The 22445-nt window shown below is 42.6% G+C and overlaps 1 protein-coding gene across 11 annotated transcripts in view; it reads right to left on the bottom strand.

Annotated features, from left to right (window-relative positions):
* The window catches only part of MLIP (muscular LMNA interacting protein), a 53402-nt gene that overhangs the window by 1971 nt on the left and 28986 nt on the right, over positions 1-22445 (bottom strand). For 2 of the 11 annotated variants that reach the window (XM_083730108.1, XM_083730100.1), the window contains exons 5-15: positions 21658-21729; positions 20484-20549; positions 18195-18278; positions 18032-18091; positions 16317-16361; positions 14165-14209; positions 10395-10523; positions 9524-9712; positions 3733-3786; positions 2471-2630; positions 927-966 (exon numbers count right to left, since the gene is read on the bottom strand). In XM_083730108.1, coding sequence (XP_083586234.1) covers positions 2472-2630; positions 3733-3786; positions 9524-9712; positions 10395-10523; positions 14165-14209; positions 16317-16361; positions 18032-18091; positions 18195-18278; positions 20484-20549; positions 21658-21729 — 903 coding nt within the window. In that variant the 3' untranslated portion in view covers positions 927-966; position 2471. Of the gene's footprint in view, positions 1-227; positions 967-2470; positions 2631-3732; positions 3787-9523; positions 9713-10394; positions 10524-14164; positions 14210-16316; positions 16362-18031; positions 18092-18194; positions 18279-20483; positions 20550-21657; positions 21730-22445 lie in introns of those variants that run through there. The other 9 variants (XM_083730109.1, XM_083730103.1, XM_083730110.1 and 6 more) reach the window with 7 other exon arrangements.

Raw genomic sequence — 22445 nt, 5'->3', positions numbered from 1 at the left:
CAGGCTAGAATCTTAAACTGGTGTGGGTGGAGCAGTGAGTCAGAGGGGACTTAGCCGGTCTAGCGTTAAGACGTGGGCCTGCGCGCCCAGAGCTTGGAAATGGAAACTAAACTTCAATAAAGACTTTTGTATATAATATCCACTGGGCGTTGGTCCTCTGTGAGCTGGGACCTAGCGGCAGTCCTGACAATTGTATTATTAATTATTATATATGAACTTTATATACAGTTGTGCCTTGGAAGTTGAAAGGAATCCATTCCAGAAGTCCATTCAACTTCCAAAACGTTCAGAAACCAAAGCACAGCTTCTGATTGCCTGCAGGAAGCTCCTGCAGCCAATTGGAAGCCACTGAATCCCCGTTGGATGTTTGGCTTCCAAAATAGTTCACAAACTGGAACAGTCAATTCCGGGTTTGTGGTGTTCAGGAGCCAAAACGTTCAAGAACTAAGCTGTTCAAAAATCAAGGTACAACTGTACAGCTCTTCATCCGAAGATCACAGGGCAATTTACAGCACAGCTTTATCACTGAGATCAAGTTGGTGAGACTCATCTGACAGTGACAAGTATCTCAGACTTTCATACCATTGGCTCAGTCCAAAGGCAATTCAGGAGGCAACTTCTGTTTTAACCTTTAAATGTCAGATGAAAACTTTTCCAGGTTGTCAAGATAATGCCAGAAGTTAAGAAATCACCTTTCTGTAATATCTGACTACAATATTGCTGTACACCACTTTGGGTTTCTTTTAATGAACTAGCATCATACAAACATTTTTAATAAATAAATAAAATTTATAATAGCTGGTGACTTTGAAGCTTAATAGGTACCACATAGCATGTATTCAGTAGTATTAAATTCCCTGTTGTACTCATTAGACACAGAAGTGACAAAAGAGCAATTATGAGATTAAGGAGGAAAACATAATAACTGTTCCAGCTCCCAGACAGAACATCCCACAAGTGACAGCCCTGGTAGGAAAGAGAAGACAAGAAAAAGACCTAAGTACACAATGCCTAATTGTCCTTGTGGGTAGCCTGTATGAATTGTGTATTGTTTTGTAATTATTTGTTGGGTCTCTAGACCGTAATAAAGATTGATGAATTGTCCTTGTGGATGCTGTGATGGCTGATGAGTAGGGATGTCAGGGAATTCAGCTGGAATCAGGAGTGGAAATGGCTGCAATTCACATGCTCATCTGAGGTCAGGAACAGAGATCAAGCAAATGAATATGAGCAGCATTAGCCATAGGTTTTTTAGTCTGCCATTGACATTGTTTTCTGCATTGTTTCCCTTTCATTACTTTTGGCCATTGTGGATAGTGAGACAAACAACATAGCTTTCAGTGGAAGTCAAATTGTAGTGGATCATAGAACTGTAGAGTTGGAAGGGACCACGAGGGTCACCTAGTCCAACCTCCCTGCAATGCAGGAATCTTTCGCCTAGCATGGGGCTCGAACACACAACCCTGAGATTAGGAGTCTCATGCTCTACTGACTGAGCTATCCCAGCTGTCAGAATCAGTGCCAACTGTGATGAACACAAAACAGGATGCCTCCTTACAGTCTACCCTAGGAATTGCAACTGAAGCAACACATCTTAACCAACACAGGAAAGGGGTGTGTTGTCCAGAGTGCAAGCATGCTGATATGAATAAATAATTTTGATCCATTATCAGTAGAGAATGTCTACAGTGCTGTGTTGTTAACATCGCATGAAACATCCAGCTGTGACGATGTCCCTTTTTGTTAATAAAGGGTATTATTTTACACAGACAGCCTATAATTATTTCAGAGATCCTGGAGGCTAAAGACTGATGCACTGATTCATTGATGAGAGTCTACGAGGTCTTTATTAGGCAACTTCTGCAACCCATTTGGAGGGTCATCAATGTTTCTGTTCTGAGTGCAGAGAGCAAGATGGCTACACTCTGCTGCTGGACCTCCTGCCATGTGCCTTGCATTACATATTGAAAATGTGGGTCATAAACAGGAAACACAGTATTGCAGTGGTCAGAGAAGGTTTTCGCAACCTTGGGTCCCTAGATGTTGTTGGACTACAACTCCCATCATTCCTAGCCAGCATGACCAGTGGTCAATGATGATGGGAGTTGTTGTTCAAGAACATCTGGAGACCAAGGTTGAGAAAGGCTGGGATAAAGTATTGGTCTAGAACAGTGTTTCCCAAACTTGGGTCTCTAGCTGTTTTGGGACTAAACTCCCATCATCCCTAGCTAGCAGGACCAGTGGTCAGGGATGATGGGAATTGTAGTCCAAACACAGCTGGAGACCCAGGTTTGGGAAACACTGGTCTAGATCCTGGGAGATGAGGGTTCAAATCCCCACTTAGCCACAAAGCACACTAGGTGACCTTGGAGTAAGTCATACTCAGCCTCATCTACCTCACAGACCACTGTGAGACCATGCATGCCACCTTGAGCTCCTTGGGGGAAGCTAGGATAATAAACAAATCTACCTTAGGTGGTTTTTGCAAAAACGTTCTCAAAATCTCCTCTTGGTAGACAGTGAGCTCTGCTGTGAGGACTGCCGTTGTCTGGAGCGTTTCCTCTGCTTAGATCTTTGTTTTCCTGGTAGGGCAGCAAATCCAGCTTGTTTTGTGCTCTAGCAGAACAAAGCTGTAAAAGTTTCCAGTTAGAAAGAATATTGCTATTCTGAACATGACACAGGTATGCTTGCCTCTCTCTTTTTCCTCTTCAAAAAGACAACATAGCTTTTAGAAGTTTTAGAAGTTTTAAATTTGGGGAAACAGAATAAAGGCTTCACTCTAGAACAAGCTTCCCCCTCCTGCCCCCACACCAGCCATAGCTGAGGAAGAAGTTTGGTAGGTGAGACTCCGGACAGCCATGGCATGAGAATAACATGTCTACATCAGGTCAGCCATCCACTCAGCAACAAGAGTGTTGGCTGCAGTCTCCTTGTTCTACCACAAAAAAGGTACAGGCAGGATTTCTCCTCCCCCTTCTATATGATTAATTCTATCCCACCTATCGCCATGCCATGACCACCATTATTTTCATTTATAGGCACAAGTGTGTAATTTGTGTGCCATTTAGTGCTCTCTTCCACACATATTACACAGTTCCTGAAGCTACTCCACTGACTTCCGATAAACTAACAGTTGAAAGTCAAGGTTTTGACTTTAACCTATAAAACAACTTGTGACCAGGATACCTGGAGGAGTGTCTCTGCCCCTACTGTCCTGTCCAAGCATTGCACTCCTGGCTGTGTCACTATCTTGGTTGGAGGAAACCAGGTTGGAGTGCCTTCTCTGTGGTGGCCCTCTTTCTATATAGAATTGCCTCCCTTGCAGCTCCAACAAGGGCCAACACTTGTTAAATGCAGCACATGTTAAAAACATACCTGTGCACTAAAGCATTTCCTGGTGTTAAAAGTTAATTAAGGGTGTCATTCGGGTTATCGGCTGCATTTTACTCATACCATTGCGGTTTCCCTGTTGTGTTCATTTATATTTTTAAATATGTACACTTCCTTGAGCTCGATTGTCATAGGAAGTATTTGAATGCCTTTATAAAGAAGTAAAATAAATAAACAGATCAAAGGATTTAACCCATGCATGTGAACCTGTCATACAAAACAACCTTTTCCCATCTACACCCTCTCCTGATTTTCATTCTTACATTGCATCAACAAGAACAAATCTGAGTGAGCGGTCATAACCCTGCATGCATTTAGAAATGCAGAGGGCTTTACCATTACCTCTTTGGAGCTGAGTGCTTCATTTTCTGGAATGGGCACTATCGGATGAGTGGGCTGCAAAGAGAGGAAATGTCAAGAGCGTTACAAAGCAGACACTGCAATGGCACTTAATGGCATTTCATGAGGGGTAAACACCTGGCGTATTGCAAATTACACTGAAGATAAATGTTCAGCTTTTGCCCATGAACCCTTCATGACAGCTTGATGTCTGAAAAACTCCTCTCACTGCGTTGTTAGCAGAATGCCCATCGATAAGGCAGACAGCATGCATGTGCGGGTCTGTGTACTTTGAAGATTTTGAAAGTGTGTGTCTGCAGCGCATCTCTATGCGCACTGTGTACAGGCACTCAGACACACCCCGATACTTTGCAAGATTCCCATCAGTGGTGGACAATCTTCCAAAGGTCGTTTGGGGTAGTGGTGAAGGTGAGCCCCCTCCCCCGTAACAGTAGCCTTAAAAGTTGTGCTTCACCCTTTCCACAGGATTAAATAAAGGAACATATTGTGGAGACTGTTGGAGGATGGGTGCTAAACCAGCTTTCAGTCTCTGGTGACCTCAGCCACTGAGCCTTACGTTTGCTGCTACCCACGTAGCCCCAGAGAGTGCTAGCTATATAGTGATCGCCACTAAAAGGTAAAGGTACCCCTGCCCATACGGGCCAGTCGTGACCGACTCTGGGGTTGCGCACCCATCTCGCTTAAGAGGCTGGGGGCCAGCGCTGTCCGAAGACACTTCCAGGTCACGTGGCTAGCGTGACGAAGCTGCTCTGGCGAGCCAGCAGCGCAGCACATGGAAGCGCCGTTTACCTTCCCGCTATAAAGCGGTACCTATTTATCTACTTGCACTTAAGGGTGCTTTCGAACTGCTAGGTGGGCAGGAGCTGGGACTGAACGACGGGAGCTCACCCTGCCGCGGGGATTCGAACCACCGACCATATGATCGGCAAGTCCTAGGCACTGAGGTTTTACCCACAGCGCCACCCACATCCCTGTGATCGCCACTAGCTTAGATTAATTTAAAAGGGAATTAGATCAGCTCCTCTGTCTATAACAGCCTTCCCTAGGCTTAGGATGTCTCTGGATGTTGTTGGGTATCAAGTACAGGATGATGAGAGCTGTAGCTCAGCAACATCTGGAGGAACCAAGGATGGGGAAGGCTGGTCTGTAGCTGAGGGTCTTCTTGCCTACAGTGAATCCTCATGTTTAGAGCTTTCACTTTTGGGGCTTTCCATAACCAGCTGTTTTGTCCCCTGCTAGAAATAGGATGCTAATTTAGATGAAGTTTAGTTGCAATTCCCCCCAAAGAATAAAACCCCATATCCAGAAAATGCCAGCTTGAAATGCTTAGTTTTTATTCATATGCAAACAACCCATTTGTTTCCAGGGAGGTTAGATGATGTTCCATCAAGGAAACATTGACCCATACTTTCCAATGCCTTTTCCTTTTCACAAAGGTCTGATTTTGTAGGAAGGGGAAGGGGGGTGTGCATGCAAGAATGCCAAATCAACTTTAATTTCTCAACCTGAATTTGCCAACATGTCACTGAATCCCACCAAAAAAGGGGGGGAAGAGTCAGGGAACACCCACTCTCAGCTCTAACTCCAAATTGTTGGAGTTAGAGTAGAACCTATACACATGCCATTTGTATGCAGCTAAGGACCGTGCTGAGAGTAATATGAGTGTAGGTATGTCACCAGCGGCTCCTCTCTCCCTGACCTCCCTCACCTGCCCCAATAAACCCAAGTGTTCCTTCTCCTCCTTGGGCATCTTAAAAGGCTTTCTGATGCTGTTCTCTCTAGACCAGCCATTCCAGGTCAAAACCCTTGACACTTAAGCTGCAGTGCCAGAAGATCACAAAATAGATTAATTAAACCTTTATTCCTCTTGCATGAGAGAATGAGTCATGTTTACTTTCCATATTTTTAATGGTATGGTAGATCACCTGCTATCACTCACAGCAGGAGTGTGGGGCTCTTTGAATGACTGTCTTTTTAGCTGTGGGAGGTTTTTTTCATTCCCAATAGGAACTGTGTGCCCTTGACATCAAATTCTACCAGTTGGCAACTGGCAAATGCCATAGCAACAAGACTGTTTCCAACATCTTCTGTTTCCCACATATTTTCTGTGCTATTTAGTGAGGCTAACATCTCTTTCAAACTTTCATTCTCCCTAGGCATTTAAGACATGCAGATCTGTTTTGTCCTGATGTGAAAGGAATGCAAAAACATAAACTTTACACACAAATTTGAAAGGCATATCCAATTTATTTCTTAGGTAAACTCAATTCTTTCAGGCTGTGTGTCCAGTCTTACAGAAATCAGTCCTTTGTTTGAAAGCTGTCCAGGTTCAAGTCCTTTTCAAAATAAAGAACCATCTTAAGGGAGACTTTGAAGCTGCCCATCAACAGTCAGTCAGTACGACCTGGTCAGGAGGTCACAGCCTTAATCATGATGATGAGAAGCACTTCTTTTTACATTATATTACAGGCTTAGTCATGCTGGCCACATGACCCAGAAGCTGTATGCCGGCTCTCTCGGCCAATAAAGCAAGATGAGCGCCGCAACCCCAGAGTCGGTCACGACTGGACCTAATGGTCTTTACCTTTACAGTGGTACCTCTGGAACAGAATCCATTCCGGAGGTCCGGCCGGATCCCAAGGTTTTTGCAACCGAAGGAGAAGAGTTAGACCGTTTCTGCTCATGCGCACACAGCGGTAGATGGTAGACTGCTTCTGTGCATGCGTGCGTGGCGAAACACTTCCAGGTTTGCTGCTTTCGCAACCCAAAGTTTATGTTACCCGAGGGTTACGTAAGCCGAGGTGCTACTGTATTCATTTCCAGATTTCTCCTGGTGTTTTGCCTGTGCCTGCTTTTTAACCAAGACTAAAACAAAAATGCCATATGCAGAAAATGGTGCCACTCCACACAGGCAAGCAGGTGTGGGAAACCTTTGACCCTCCAGATGTTGCTGAACTTCTCCTCCCGTCAGCCCTAAAGAGCATGTCTCAGGATGATGGAAGTTGTAGTTCAGCAGTATCTGGAAAGCTAAGGTTCCCCCAAACCTGCTGCTCTTTTGCATCATCTGCTCTTTCAAGGCTCTGCAAACAACAACAACAAAACTATGCAGGCTATTTAATTCTTACATGAAAGCCACTTCCATCTCACTACACACCAGACATTTACAGCGCACCCATACTCCCCCCCACACACACCCTGCGAGCAGGGGCAGATCTACTATGGATCTAAAAGTATGTTTTAATAGATCTAATGTTTTAAGCATGTTTTAATAGATTTAATAGACCACCATCTGTGGTGAAAAAACGATCTAAAAGTACATATGTTTTAATAATGGAACAATTAGATTGCTTTTCACCACAGAGGGTCACATAGCAGGCTCAGGAACAATCAACTAAACAATCCATCGGTCAAATAATACAATGTTTTTAAAAAGAACAAAGCCCACAACAAATAGGTGTGATGTTTAAATCTGCTTCCCTGCAGATCCCTCTGTTTGGTTCGAAGTCCTGCCCTCTGCAGTAACAGAAAATAACTCTACTCCAAGCTAAACATAGCCAAGTGATTCAACGTGACATCCAAACTAGGCAAATGTATAACTTGTTTCAGTGTAGAAATGTGCATTTTGTGAAGTGGTTCTGACTGATGTAAGGATGTTGGGGTGAATGGCTCAAATGTGCTGTAAATCTGAACTTTTAAATTAGTCCTTTGCACCTCTATGACAATGTGCATTACTGTTACATCTAACAACAACAACAACAACAACAACGTATGCACCCCGCCCACCTGACAGGGTTGCCCCAGCCACTCTGGGCAGCTTCCAGCTTTGCTGGCGACCTCGCCTTTCCCTGCACGCCCGCCAGCTGTGCCCCGTCAACCATATGGCTGGTGGGCGTGCAGCTTCCTTCTCAAGCCTCCACTGGAGGAGAGTGATCCCCGCAGAGGCTTGGGGAAATGTCAACAACTCTGGGAAAGGGGGTGGGGCCAGAGGGATCTTTGCACCATGGCACCGGATATGCTTAAGATGGCCCTGATACAAGGCATAAAAAGACTCTTTCTCACCAAGTTAATTTACAATGGCACTCACAGGGGATATATATATATATTCTTTCTAAATGAAGAATTGCTTTTTCAAAAGCAAATGAAAAATACCTGAATCCGTTCAACTTAAGCAGGTGTGTTAATGCTTCATGAATGCTGAAGGTCATTTTGCTCAGTGAATCTTGCTCTCTAGTGGTAGAATGATCACAGTACAACTTACCTAGTTAATTCAGATTTCATTGTAGACACAGCAGAAGGTTAATTTAAAATTCAACTCATGTGAGATAGTTTGAGAAAATGCCTGGGATATATTTTTAATGATGCTGGAAAGACTGCACTTTCTATTGAAAAAAAAATCTCTAAAGCTAATCAGAGATCAAGTGAAATTTAGATCAAGATCAATGAAATTTAGCTCTGCCGTACAGTGTCTGAAAATGAATGGGGTGGTATTCAATTATGCTTTACACAGAGTGGACCCACAGAAATTAATGAAAAAGACTAAGTTAGATCTAGTAAGCCTACTCTGAGTAAAACTTGATTGAATACCACCCGAAGAATGGAATCATAGCACATGAATTTAAAAACAACAACATAAGAGCAACCAAGCTTTTCTGGGACACTCACATAATTTTTAATTCTGGTCTATGTGGTCCAGAATTTGACTTAGTGTTGAATCTGATCATATTATATACTCCACAAAGATGCTTCTGGAAATAGCATCCTCGTGGTAACTTCTCCTCTGACCCCATAATATTTAGCAAAGCTCCCCACATGATAGGACATTTTCCCCAGCCCTGCATGCACATCCCTGTCAGCCAATGAGGCTGCCTTGAGGAAGGCAGTGAAATTCACAACACAGGGACGCTTGTTTTAATGCTTTTTCATTTCACAATATTTGAAGATGCTTATTAGAGGCCGCATATAACCTATTGATGTCAAGTACCTGCCAAATAAGTGTCCTTAAAGGTAAAAGGTAAAGGCAGTTAAGTCCAGTCAAAAACATAGCACTTTTAAGCACGTAAGGACGTGGGTGGTGCTGTGGTCTAAACCACTGAGCTTTGGGCTTGCCGATGAAAAGGTCAGCGGTTTGAATCCCTGCATCAGGGTGAGCTTCTGTTGCTCAGTCTCAGCTCCTGCCAACCTAGCATTTCGAAAGAACACCAAAAAGTGCAAGTAGCTTAATGGCATTTCTGTGTGCTGCTCTGCTTAAAAGTGCTATGTTTTTGAAACTGCCCTGATTTGTTGTGAAGCATCCAGGTATGGTTCTGAATACCAGTTGCTGGGGAACAGCATCAGGAGAGGGCTATTGGCCCTGCTGATGGGCTTCACACAGGCATCTGGTTCATAAATGGCTGCTTACCTGCTCACAGGACAGGCGGCTCCAAATACTTACCCCCTGGGAGCAGTGCCTGATTTAGGCGGTCAGCCATTGGAGAATTCCTAGGCTAGCTGCTAGGGAGTACTGGGCTTTTCCACCATCTGTTTATCTGAATCCTGGCCAATCTGGCCAGGCTAGTGGGCAGGGTTTGGGAGCCAATAAAGGCCATCTGCGTCTGACCCCAGGCCTTTGGTCTGGTCCAGTTGGGCTACTTTTATGTTCTTATGAAACCATTTGGCCAAAGGGCACTATATTAATGCATTCGTATATAGAATTACTTTGTTTTTAGAATTGCTGCCTCAAAAACCTTTGCCCTTCATTAACACAACAGAAACACCAGGAAGAGACACTTCTCACCTTGTTATACAAAGTATTGCGACGGTAAGGACTATAAGAACTGTCATGGGTGTCTCCAAAGATGGAACCCAAATGATTGAATGGACCAGGAGTTAGCAAGTCAGCATGAGAGAGCCCCTGTGGGTGCAATGGGGACTTAGTAGGAGAGCTCAGTTTAGTATATAAATAAGGATGGGAAAGTGATGAATCCTGGAAGAAAGAGAAGCAGACAAAGAGATTGGTTAATGGACAACCCAAGAGGCCCAGAGGGGATGCCCAGTTCGCTTGACTTTGTACGATTAAGAATTCACTTGTTATTTCTGTATGGTTTTGTGGATGTTAATACGGTTACTGCAGCAGATACAGTAAAGGACTGCAGTTTATTATAATATGAAAGATGGGCTCATATCAGCAAGGGAGAATCTACTATGTTGCCTAATGCCCCTGTTGGATTGGACACAATTGTTCTCAAGTTGTTTGGATAAGGAAGAAAAAATAGTTAATATAGCGGGACAAGGAGTAGCTGGTGAATGTCTGATTTGCTTCCTCCGAGGGTGGCATTAATGGATACCTTCCCATGCTATTCTCACAGCAACCCTATGAGGCGGGTTCATCTGAGCTTCGTGGCTAAGTGGGGTTTAGGGTCCAAGTCTCCCCATTCTCACCAACCCGTGACACAAAAGTGGGGAGGCACACAGCACAATGACATCAGCATAGGAGGGGGACAGTTCTTATTAGATATGGGGGGGGGGTGAGTGGGAAGAGGGTTTGGTTCAGGGATGGTTTGTTATTTCCATTGTTAAAAATATCCACCTGCATACTTAAGACAAATTCAGCTACATTGTTCCAGTAAGAAAATCTCAGCTGAATTAGGAAAAGAAAGAAGCTTTACCTGTTCAGTTTGGAGGCCACCGGTTTCTTCTAGGTACTTTCTGAATGGGTTTGGTTGGGCAGGTTCCTCTTCCTTTAACGTTATTATTTTTGCTTTCACCATTGTTGGACGAATGACACCAGGCTTTGTCTAGTTTCCAGGAAAGAAGTAGAGAGATACGTTTGTGTGTGTGAATTGTGTGCATGTCTTGGAAAACTGCATACACTGGTACCTCGGGTTACATACACTTCAGGTTACATATTCTTCAGGTTACAGACTCCGCTGACCCAGAAATATTACCTTGGGTTAAGAACTTTGCTTCAGGATGAGAACAGAAATAGTGCTCTGGCGGCGCGGCAGCAGCGGGAGGCCCCATTAGCTAAAGTGGTGCTTCAGGTTAAGAACAGTTTCAGCTTAAGAACGGAACTCTGGGACGAATTAAGTACTTAAACCGAGGTAATACTGTACATTCTTAGATTTTAACTTGCCACCCTTACATGTCATAAAGTATAAAGATACATTAGTTACTTCTCAATGAGCATCCCTTCTTGCCGAAGCCAAGAATGGTTAAGTATGAAAGGGAAACTGCTGCACTCGTCTACCCTGATGCATTTGTGGCACAACCAGTATAAATCATAGCTGAAAACCACCTTTGGCACATGAGACATTGCTGGACTACAACTCCCATCATCCCTGAGCAGTTGTTGCAGCAACTGGAGAGTCAAAACTTCCTTTTTCTTTTTCTTTTTCTTTTTCAGATCATGTATAAAACCCAACCCACAAGGCATGCTGAGGCATTATTTATTTATCTTATTTACACATGCATACACGTCCGGGTAAATAAAAATGTCTTAACCTGGAATCTAAAGGCTTGCAAAGTAGGCACCAGTGGAACCTCTTTACCAGGGGATTCCAAAACCAGGTACCACCCCTGAAAAGCTTTGTCCTTTGTAGCATCGCAGCCCAAAAATGGAAGGCACCAGGGGCAGGGCCTCAGTGGAGGATCAGAAGAAGTCTCGGGCAGGCTGTGGTACCTCGTGAACTGGATATAGCCTACTAAAAGTGAACTGTGGCATGACAGGTGTTTAAGCCATCTGTTTCACTGTCCCAGATAGGTAAGCTTTTTCTCAAGCTCCCCTAGTGGAATACATTTCACTTAGTGCCGTGGTTCCGAACCCCCACCCCTGGACACTTTGAAAATTTATGGGGGTCTTGGAAGATCTCTTAATGATTTTGCTGCCTGTTGTTGCAATTGTAATACACTGTGCTAGATGCTGGGTGATTTTTAACTGCAGTTTCACAGACACACTTCAGACCACCTGTTGCACCTACTTACTACCAACAAGGTAAGAGAAAGGAAGGGAAAGTTTGCATCTGTATTGGAATTTTTAAAAGGTGGAGAAAGAGAAAGGGAAAGGGAAAGAGAAAGGGGAAAGAGAGAGAAGGAGAAAGAGGGAGAGGGAGAGGAAGAGAAAGAAGGAAGGAAGGAAGGAAGGAAGGAAGGAAGGAAGGAAGGAAGGAAGGAAAAGAAAAATAACTTTCAATGCTTTTTCTGTCATTCTCCTACCAGGGCTATATTTCACTCAGGAAAATATTTATAGAACATTTTGTATTCTATCAATACTTTAAAAAATTAAAGCAATGACAGTCAGTGGTCTCATACAACCCACATAAGGGTAATAAAAATTCCTTTTCATGTATGTATCAGAAGAACAGGAGGCAAAAGCCTTGGATTTAAGAAGTCTAATTTTCGTCCTCCCACTGGCAACTAAATTACTGCTCTCCAGAAATGCCTAAGAGGAAAATGCAAATTCTTCTATTTGAGCCCATGTTTATGGAGCAACAAATCTCATGAACATTCACGAGATACAAGTTACTTGTTTTGTACATGTAAAACGCATAACTTAAACATTTTGAACTCTCTTTTAGCACTCTATACTTTCTCTGTATTGCACTGTGCTTTAGGAAACATCAGGTCTTCATAGATGCCTTATGGAAGCCAATACTTAGGAAAGCCAGATACATAACCAATAAGAAAATATTTATTTGTATTTGCTTGTGTCCTATTGCTGATCACTCCCATTTTCCCCAACACATCACAAGAGTCATTGTGGGTGGCACAACAATTCATCACTCATATTGAAAATGAGGACCACGAAAGCTTTCCCAGGGGACAAATTGCCCTTATACTGTCAAAGTCCACTTTCATAACCATAAGGACTAGAAACCTGATGTCGAAGGAAAAGAAAGCTGAGATCCTCAGGATACTGAATGCTATGCCTACTATCAATTTCTAGGCTTGCATGCTACATTGCATGTCAATGGCTAGACAGGGCTATGGGACTAGGTTTTCCCAAACCCCTTCCTGTCTAACAGTGCTATGAAGTTCAAGTTGTTACTTAATGCTCATGATCTGTAAATGAAATCGAGGCATTTCAAAACAGCGAGAAATCCGTTTTAGAGTTCCAAATAAGCACGTTGCTTTCTTGACACCATAATAAGCAGCCTGCTGAATATTGCTTTGCAGTTAATAAAATGATGAAGTCCTGAGGCTCAGCACCAGACTGAAAACACAACATCTCAAGCGTTTGATTTATTCAATGGAAGATAACTGCAAAGCAGCTTTGAATACAATGGTATTAGCAATCCGCTGCATTGATATTGTTCCTAACAAAGCAATGTATTTGGCAAGCCTCTTTATCAGCCACTTGGCCAAAGTTATTTTGCTTGACAAATCACATCCCAGCTTCAAACAACACGCAGCTCTATTCCGAATGCTGGGCACTGTTCTGCGAAACTCTCTCAGATGCATAGCTGCATCTCCCACAGGCAGGGAGACAGGGCAGCAAATGCTTAGGCATTTAATTTATTATCACTTCATTTTTACTTCTAGAAAGAGGCACTTCCAAGATTTTGTTTTGCACATGCCAACATAAGTTGATCTACCCACTTCTAAGCAGTGCACTATATGAAGGAGTGAAACTAATCTTTATTTCACCCAGTCAAAGACCAAGTTTGGCACACACACCCATGCGCATTTGCATCATACACTCACAAAGGCTGGGAGCCTCAGTGGTTCCCCTCTGGAGACTTCACCAGGGTAAAAAAAAAAAACCAGTTAGCACCCCTGAAGCTACAGCTCTGCTATATGCAACATGCAGTTTGGCCCTAGGTAGAATAATTCCATGGGACGCGGGTGGCGCTGTGGGTTAAACCATGGAGACTAGGGCTTGCTGATCAGAAGGTTTGCGGTTCAAATCCCCATGACGGGGTGAGCTCCCATTGCTCGGTCCCTGCTCCTGCCAACCTAGCAGTTCGAAAGCACGTCATGTGCAAGTAGATAAATAGGTACCGCTCCAGCGGGAAGGTAAACGACGTTTCCGTGCACTGCTCTGGTTCGCCAGAAGCAGCTTAGTCATGCTGGCCACATGACCCGGAAGCTGTACGCCGGCTACCTCAGCCAATAAAGTGAGATGAGCGCCGCAACCCCAGAGTCAGCCACGACTGGACCTAATGGTCAGGGGTCCCTTTACCTTTACCTTAGAATAATTCCATGCCTGTAGGTTTTTAGAGCCCTGCAACTTAATGTCATCCTGAGCGATGGGTTGCTCTGACACTGCATTTTTATTATTTAATTGGTTGTTCACATATTTAGGTTTAAAAGCTATGAAACTATAAATAAATAAAACTACCTTGACTCCAGTGATGTGTTTTAAATGCAATCATTTTCAACTCCATAATCTATTTTATTTTATTGTAGTGGGGAGTGTTAGTTTAGACATGAAACATACCTTTTGCTTCTCAGGTGCTGCAGATTGCAATGAACGAAGGTTAGCCTGAAATAAAATACATGCGATATCAGCTCAACTAGAAGCATACATTGCTTTCCGTCATGTTAAGAGTGTCTTGTTTTTCTTTGGGAAAAGTATGAACGTATGAGGCTTTACAACCCGAAAACAAATGATGTGTCAGGTTTTTGGTTTTTTTAATGAGACTAAGCATCACAATAGTACATAATAATCGAAGAACTAAGAAAAGGAGAAAGGTAGCCCAAATGAAATTTGTTTCTACAAGCAACAAAATGAATTGCACAAAAATCTAAATGCTCATAGCAGCAGCTTACCCAAGGATAGAGGGAGGGGAAAGTTCACATCAGTTCACCTTTAAAAATGAACTTAATTAATACGTGAACCAAAACACAGCTACATTTTAAATTTTGCACTTCTCTGATTTTTGCAATTCAGTTCTGCAGACAAGTAATGCACACAAAAACACATTCACTAAGAAAAAATGTTCATTATTAAAATCCATATATTAGTGAAAATTACATACTCAACAATGCATTATATTGGGGGAAACTGCTTGCATAAATGTGTATATTTGGAAAATTGTATAAATTGTGTATATTAGGAGGGATTTGCAAGCAAACGCTGGTGAATTTTCATGATGACTGAAGACTAGACAAATGAGAAATTGAGAGGAACAAAAACTGACAGATTCTCCTTTCCCTAATGGTAGGCATGTTATATTTGAGTCCTGTTTCAATACTGCATTATTAGCACTTGTGGCAAATGAATATCAGCGGCATATTTGTTGCACTAAATAAATTGATCTTTTGGAAAGCCCCCAGGGAGTTACCACTGGAACAATGCCCCAAACATAGTTTAACATGTTTGACAATTTCAGAAGAGTGAATGATCACTTCTATGATCCCTTTTCAAATCATTATGGGCCAGCACATGATAATAAAAAAAAACCCATCACCTCTCTAGCTATCTATTGCACTGATTTAGAAATATAAATAAAAAATAAACTGGGAATTTTTATTCCTTTACCTCCGACAGTGAGACTTCTGAGGAAATAAAATGAATTATAGGAGTAACCATGAATATGTTTTCTCATGTAGACTAAAATTGCAACATCAACCTGTCTTGAAATAAATACCTTTCCCTGGATAATAAATGTTCTCTCCCTCCCTCCCTCCCTCAGTTAATTGTGCATAGAAGGGAAAACCCACCTATGTTTTCATCAAAATCTCTGCACTTAACCACCACCTTATAACAAAATATCCATGGTATATACACACAGAAGTGCAAGATTTGCAATATACCCCAAACCTGAAATTTTAAGCGACATCAGCAACTTTACACAGAGGAAAATATTAAACTATGAAATTTGTCTCTGCAAGAGGATGTGATGGTTTTAAAAGAGGATTAGAAAAAGGCCACTAGTGGCTATTAGGCAAATATCTATGTTCTAGACCCTCCGAGTTTCCCTATTTTCCAGGGACAGTCGGGGCTTTACAGAAGATGTCCCAATTTTTAATTTGATCCCGGAATGCCGTATATACGTTGGAAGCCACCCAGAGTGGCTGGGGCAACTATTCTTACTATAATCATGATCATCATCATCAGAGAAAATACAGTTGGTGCCCTGTTATAGCTCCTCATAGGAGCTAATGGAAAAATTCCAAGTAGGATTCAAGATTTCTGTTCCAGGTGCCTGTTCTGTAAGGAGCTGCTGCCAGGTGAAGAGATGGATAATGCCATTTAATGCTTCATTAAATGCTAATGCCTTCAAGCCACTTATTTTCAGTTCCCTGGAGATGGGCTTCTGTCATTCAGTTTGATAGACTAAAGATGATTAAGATTACAACGAATAATGTGATTTTGAACGTGGCATTCTTGTAAAGGTATTATGATCAGTGCTTGATGTGTGTGTGAGAGAGGGGGGGGGGAGATGCCAGAGTTCAGATCTCTCTGGAAATACCTTTCCAGGTCTGGAAGTTGTTCTTCCTAATCTGTAGCGACTTGCTGTAGCCAGTCAGTGATGAGAAAATGCACTCTGCATTTATATGTTTGAAGGCTGTGCTGTGCTTTTGCCAATAGATACAAAGGCTGAGTGCAGGCAAGAAATTTAAAGTCCATTTATGAAATTACTTACAAATCTTGTTTCCCGTCCAGCTGGTCTCTGTGAAGACATCAATGTCTGTAAGTAAAGATTAATCAGCCCGATATTGTAATTGCAACATAGGTTGGCCAGTTCTGTGTGCATTGAGGTTTTGTGCCAAATTGTAACATTCAGGCAATTTTCTGCTGTTGTTGTGATCACCAAACAGCAATGCAGACGAGTAACAACACAATCTTATGCACATCTATTCAGAAGTAAGTCTGACTGAATTCAGGGAGGCTTGCTCCCAGGTGAATATAAGATTGTTGCTTAAAATACACACAGAATTTGAACATGAAAAAGGGTGTCTTGTTAAGATATTATGACTATGTTGAATGAGACCATTGTGGTCAATCACTGTAGCAAGTGATTCACGGTCAACCATCCAGAACATTATTTAACCCTACACCGGAATATGTTTATTTTTCCTTCTGGGAATTCAGAACATCAGAGTTAGTTAGCACATTGCTCCCATCGTGAGGAGCTAGAAGGACCACATAATTATCCCCATTTGGTAAATGTAGACAGGTAGAACAAATTGGGTGGTTCACAGAATAAAACCACAATATAGAAACACAAAATACCGTATTTTTCGCCCTATAGGACGCACTTTCCCCCCTCCAAAAATGAAGGGGAAATGTGTGTGCGTCCTATGGGGCGAATGCAGGCTTTCTCTGAAGCTTGGAGGGCGAGAGGGGTCGGTGCGCACTGACCCCTCTCGCTCTCCAGGCTTCAGGAAGCTATCAGCAAGCCTGGGAAGCCCGTGGGAGTTCCCGCAGGGCTCCCTAGGCTGCGGATAGCAGCCTGCTGCCCAGAGCGCGGGGCGCGCTGAAGCAGAGCGCCCCGCGCTTTGGGCAGACATCCGCTGCCTAGGGAGCTTTGCGGGAGTTCCCGCAGGGCTCCCTAAGCTGCGGATAGCAACCTGCTGCCCGGAGAGTGGGGCGCACTGAAGCCGCAGCGGGGGGGGGGGGAATAATTTTTTTTCTTTATTCCCCCCCAAAAAAACTAGGTGCGTCCTATGGGCCGGTGCATCCTATAGGGCGAAAAATACGGCACATAATCAAAATAAAAACAAGAACAATCCAATAACACATTTTAAAAGGGCATTGAATGCAAGGTAGAGGGGGAAAATTGCATCCCTGTCAGTCCACCACAGCACTGTGCCTCCCTCCTCCTCCTCCCTCCTATTATTATTATTATTATTATTATTATTATTATTACCATACCCAAAATCAGGGGAGGATCTTAGGGGCCCTGAAAAATTGGGGGGAGGCGCAAATGAGGCCCCCAAATTTGTGGTTAGTCACTTCTGGCCTTATGGTTATGTAGTTCCACCTACAGAGTGAAAAACCTTCAGGGTATTTTGCACCAGAGCAGGAACTTGTAACCCTCCCATTGTCGTTGGACTACAGATCCCATCATTATTGGCCATGCTGGTTGGGGGCTGATGGGAGCAGCAGTCCAACCACCTCTGGAGGGTCATAAGTCCCCCCCATCCCTGAACTAGAGTCAAAGATGAAGCATGGGATGTATTAACAGCCCCAGATTATTGTGCATTTGTCAGATGGAAAAGTACAATTTCGTATTAACTTGAATTTGAACACCCTTAGCTTGTTTTGTTCATGTTTTCAGGGAAGAAATGTTTTGTTGTGGACATCTGGGTAAGACAACATGCATTCTGGTATCCATGGGGAATAATGCCCACTTACTTTGCCTGCATCTGAATCCAATATGTTCTGCAGGGAGCCTGGAGAAGAATCACAACGGCGCTAGAAAGAATGAGTTGAAAGTGTCAAGTGCTCAGTTGCAGAAACCAAAAGGGGTTGGGGAGAAAGCATAGAGACAAACAAGATGCTTTAAATATCTGGTTACCATAGACAGGGGGTCCTGTAAGACTTGATCAATAGCAGCACACAGTTCTTCAGTTTGTTGCCTGAGCTGAGCAGGGGAGCACATCTAGAAGATTTTAAAAGAGAGACGTTTACCCACAACATGATTCTCAACTTCCCCCCAAGGATGTATTTGCAGCTCACCATCCCCTTTTCATATGATCTCCTGCTTTTATTACTGGGATTAGCTTGTGCCATGAATATTGCATAATTTGTCCTTGTCTTGTCCAAGTCCTGTTTCACAACTTGCATCTCTGCTATAATCCACGACAATAGGTCGCCTTCTCTTGACTTTACCAAGGGCAAACCGCATTGTGTTATCAATTTCAGTGTGCTTGCAAAGCCCAATGAACGGCTTTTCACCCTCCATTCATTTTCTGCTCCTTCACCATCTTTCTTCTTGCTACATCCTCTTATCTATTCCATCTCCTCGCCTCCATTTTTCTCCAGGCAAGAATACTCAAGTTCAACACGACTAAGCGTTTGGGTTATTTGTTTATTTGTCTTGAACACAAAAACACAGCACTTTAAGCTCCCCAAACATGTATCATGACACAACGCCACCCAAAACATGCATGTATCTCCCAACCCATTTTTGGCCCTTCTTTGACAAATAATAATAATAATAATAAATTTTATTTATATCCCGCCCTCCCCAGCCGAAGCCGGGCTCAGGGCGGCTAACAACACTAAAACAGTACAACATTATAAAACATTATAAAAATGAATTAAAATCAAAATTAATGGCAACCATAAACTAAAGTCTTGTAAAGATTGCCAAAGGAGGGAGTCAGGCTGCGCCCTGACCAAAGGCCAGGTGGAAGAGCTCTGTCTTGCAGGCCCTGCGGAAAGATGTCAAGTCCTGCAGGGCCCTTGTCTCTTGTGACAGAGCGTTCCACCAGGTTGGAGCCGCAGCCGAAAAAGCCCTGGCTCTAGTTGAGGCCAGCCTAACCTCTCTGTGGCTTGGGACCTTCAAGGTGTTTCACACAAATATCACACAAATATCTGAAATGCCTTTGTAATTCTAGAATCAGAGAGCTTAAAGGGGGCATGTGGGGGGTATATAGACCAGCTACCTTCTTAACGCAAGAACTATAATGCAAAATGCAACTACAGCAGAGGGAGCCAATGTTCTGTCCTCTGGATATTGTGGACTACAACTACCAACCAGCTTGGCTAATGGTTAGGAATGATGGGAGTTATAGCCCAAAATATCTGGAGATCACTAGCCAAAAATTGGAAATCGCAAGAGATACCAACAATAGAAGAATGGCAGATGAAGATGTTGGACTTTTTGGAGCTGGCCGACCTGACTGGAAGAATCCGCAACCAGAAGGAAGAGGAGATACAAGAAGATTGGAAGAAATTTAAAGAATATTTAGCTAAATACTGTAATATAAGATAAATAGAAAATTATTGGAAGAAATTAATAGGCTTAGGGGTAGAATACGTATATGTGCTAGTAAATATTAAGGATTAGAATATCAATAAAAGAGATGGGGTAAGTAAATGAAAGGAGTTAATATCATTAGAAATATGAATTTGGAGAACTGTTAAATAGGTGATATAATGAAATTCAGATAGAGGGGATTTGAGGAAGTCAGTTTTCAATGTAATGAAATTAGGGATTTAAAGTAATAATTCTTTTTTGTGTCTTTTTCTTCTTCTTCGTTTTGTGTTTTGTAATGTTTCCTTTTTCCTTGTGATAAATGTGAAAATCAATATAAAATTTTGAAAAAATATATATCTGGAGAGCACTGGTTTCCCTTGGACCTTAGCATCCTTGGCAAGTGTCCATCTAGCATCTCCTTAAATGCCATCAAGTGAAGGAGAGTCTGCCATCTCCCATGGTTATCGTTTCCACTGGCAGACAGCTCTTACCATTACAAAGTTTTCATTAGAAGTGGGCAAAAACACAGCTACCAGCGTTTTGTAATAGCCTGCATCTTTTGGGAACCACAACTATCACATCCACATCATACATTTAAAGAACATTTAAAACGTATTGCTTCCTCCCAAAGATCCTGGGAACTATAGTTTGTTAAGGCAACTGGGAACTGTAGATCTCTGAAAGGTACACAACCATTTTCAAGATTCTTTCGAGGTAGGAGTGTGTTTGAAATGCTCTCCAGCTGAATGGCGTGGATGCGACCTAAAAGTGCAAATTCTAACATTTATTCACTGTGGACAGGATCAGTCAAATGGAGATATGACCAGAAATAAAGGGATTTTCATAGGGCTGAGTTGAATTCAGAGAGAATAATAGAGTCACCTCTGAATGTGTATCCAAAGATTTGTTTTCTGAGACTTCTTCTGCTTTGGCTGGTTCATCGAGTGCCTAGGGATTAATTCACATTATTCTGAGATCAAGGCAGCATTGGAAAAATAAAAAACAAAGGCAGAACTACAATGTGAATTTTATTCATTTGTTAACCTGTTTCTTTCTTTTGTTGAGATTGCATCCATCTGTCCAAGCACCCTAAGCAACATGCATACAAAGTCCCAAAGAAAAGAATTCCGTCAAATCAGCTGTTACCATAGCCTCAACTCATTTTGCAAAGTACCACAAGGGAACAACAACAAAAAATAAACCAAATAAATAATCTTAATCTCCATGCACACATTTGTAGAAGCAGAAGAATCTAAAGAGTAAATTTAGGGAAACATGAGTTTCTGCTAAATTATTTTTGTGTTTTTTAAGATTCCCTTGTTACTTTAAGCTAATTTCTGCCAGCCATGTTCCACAATCAGGGCCTGGGCACAGCCAATGTGACTTCTGGTTCTTAGTCATGCTGCCATTCTGATGCGCTATGCCCACCTGTCCTATAGAGGGAGCATGCACACTGATGTTTACTTTCTCCCATAGGGACACTTGAAGCTGCTTTTGCTCTGAACCTAGTCATCCTGCCCATCTAGCACAACACTGTCTATGCTGAATGGCAGTGGCTCTCCAGGGCAGTGAAAGACTTCAGGTTTTAACATTTCAGCAGGACCCTGTGTGCTGCCAAAATGTGGTGCTCCACTCCCTCACACATTCTGTTGTTTGTCATTGTTGTGGCACCCTCTTGCCATGGCACCCAGTGCAAGTGAACCGGTTGCGCTCTCCCAAATTTGCCTCTGTCCAAGGTTTCAAACAGAATTCTTATGGTGGGGACCTGGATTATTGTTATGTTAAGCTCCTTAGAAAGACTAACAGAAACCAATCCAGACCTCCAGTTCTTCAAGACAGCACACACAAATGTATCCCTGAAGATGGATGCTCTGTAAATGTAGCCAGTAGTTTAGAGTGACTAACCACACTTAGGGCTAAACAGCTGGAATCATCCACCACAAACAGAAGAGCATTGGTCACATCTTTTGGTACCCCAAATAAGTGATTTTATCAGGCTACTCCTAATTATAAAATCACCACTATCACTGGAATAGGTTTTTTTAAATAAACTAACCTTCTGTTCGAGAAGTAGTGTGTTTGTAGGGATTGCTGCAAAAGCCTTGTAGCTTGTCTTGATCTTGTGTGACTACAAATCATAAACAAAAGGGGGCGGTGAGAATGGAAAAAGAAAACACATTATACATTAAAATATCAACTATAAATATTGTCAATATTAAGGGGGCTTACATGCTGCGTGAATATGTTGTTCTGACTTTTATAGAACAGTAGCTCACACATTCATTTCACTATTCATTGGCATGCATTCATTTGTCTATTAGGGTGCACACAATATTCATTTTATGCTTTGCTGCAAATACAATCCATGCAGCCCACACGTGTGAAAGGATGCCCTTTTGCTGACAGGGTCAGTGAAGACCGCTCCAGATAGAGACAGGTGATCACTTTCACAGAGCAATAGCGATAACTCTTTGCTTTGCAAAGAGAGCCAACACTGGTAGTTTGATAACAATACAAATATAATGGAGCTGGGACACAGAGAACCACTGAAGTGGAGGTGGAGAGGCCAGTTTGTGGCTTTCTCCATGCTGACTTGCAGTTGCCTTCCTTAGCTCTGTTTGCTAGACGATGAATGTGGTGAAATCCCTTGGACCAGATGGCAAGCACCTTTTCATCTACTCATTTCACTCCCAAGAAAAAGGTAAACACACTAGGAACACTTTTCCAGACAACCTGTATATTGAGCACTCATCACAACTGATTTGCAGGGAGGTTAGAAAAATATTTAATGAGCATCCATTCAGATTTGTTTGTGGGGAGTCTATATGACTTTGTGTCACAACA

The sequence above is a fragment of the Podarcis gaigeae genome, assembly GCF_964106915.1.
Source record: "Podarcis gaigeae genome assembly, chromosome: 3".
Taxonomy (NCBI): Eukaryota; Metazoa; Chordata; class Lepidosauria; order Squamata; family Lacertidae; genus Podarcis; species Podarcis gaigeae.
The sequence above is the reverse complement of the archived record's forward strand: the minus strand, read 5'-3'. Positions and strand labels throughout refer to the sequence as shown.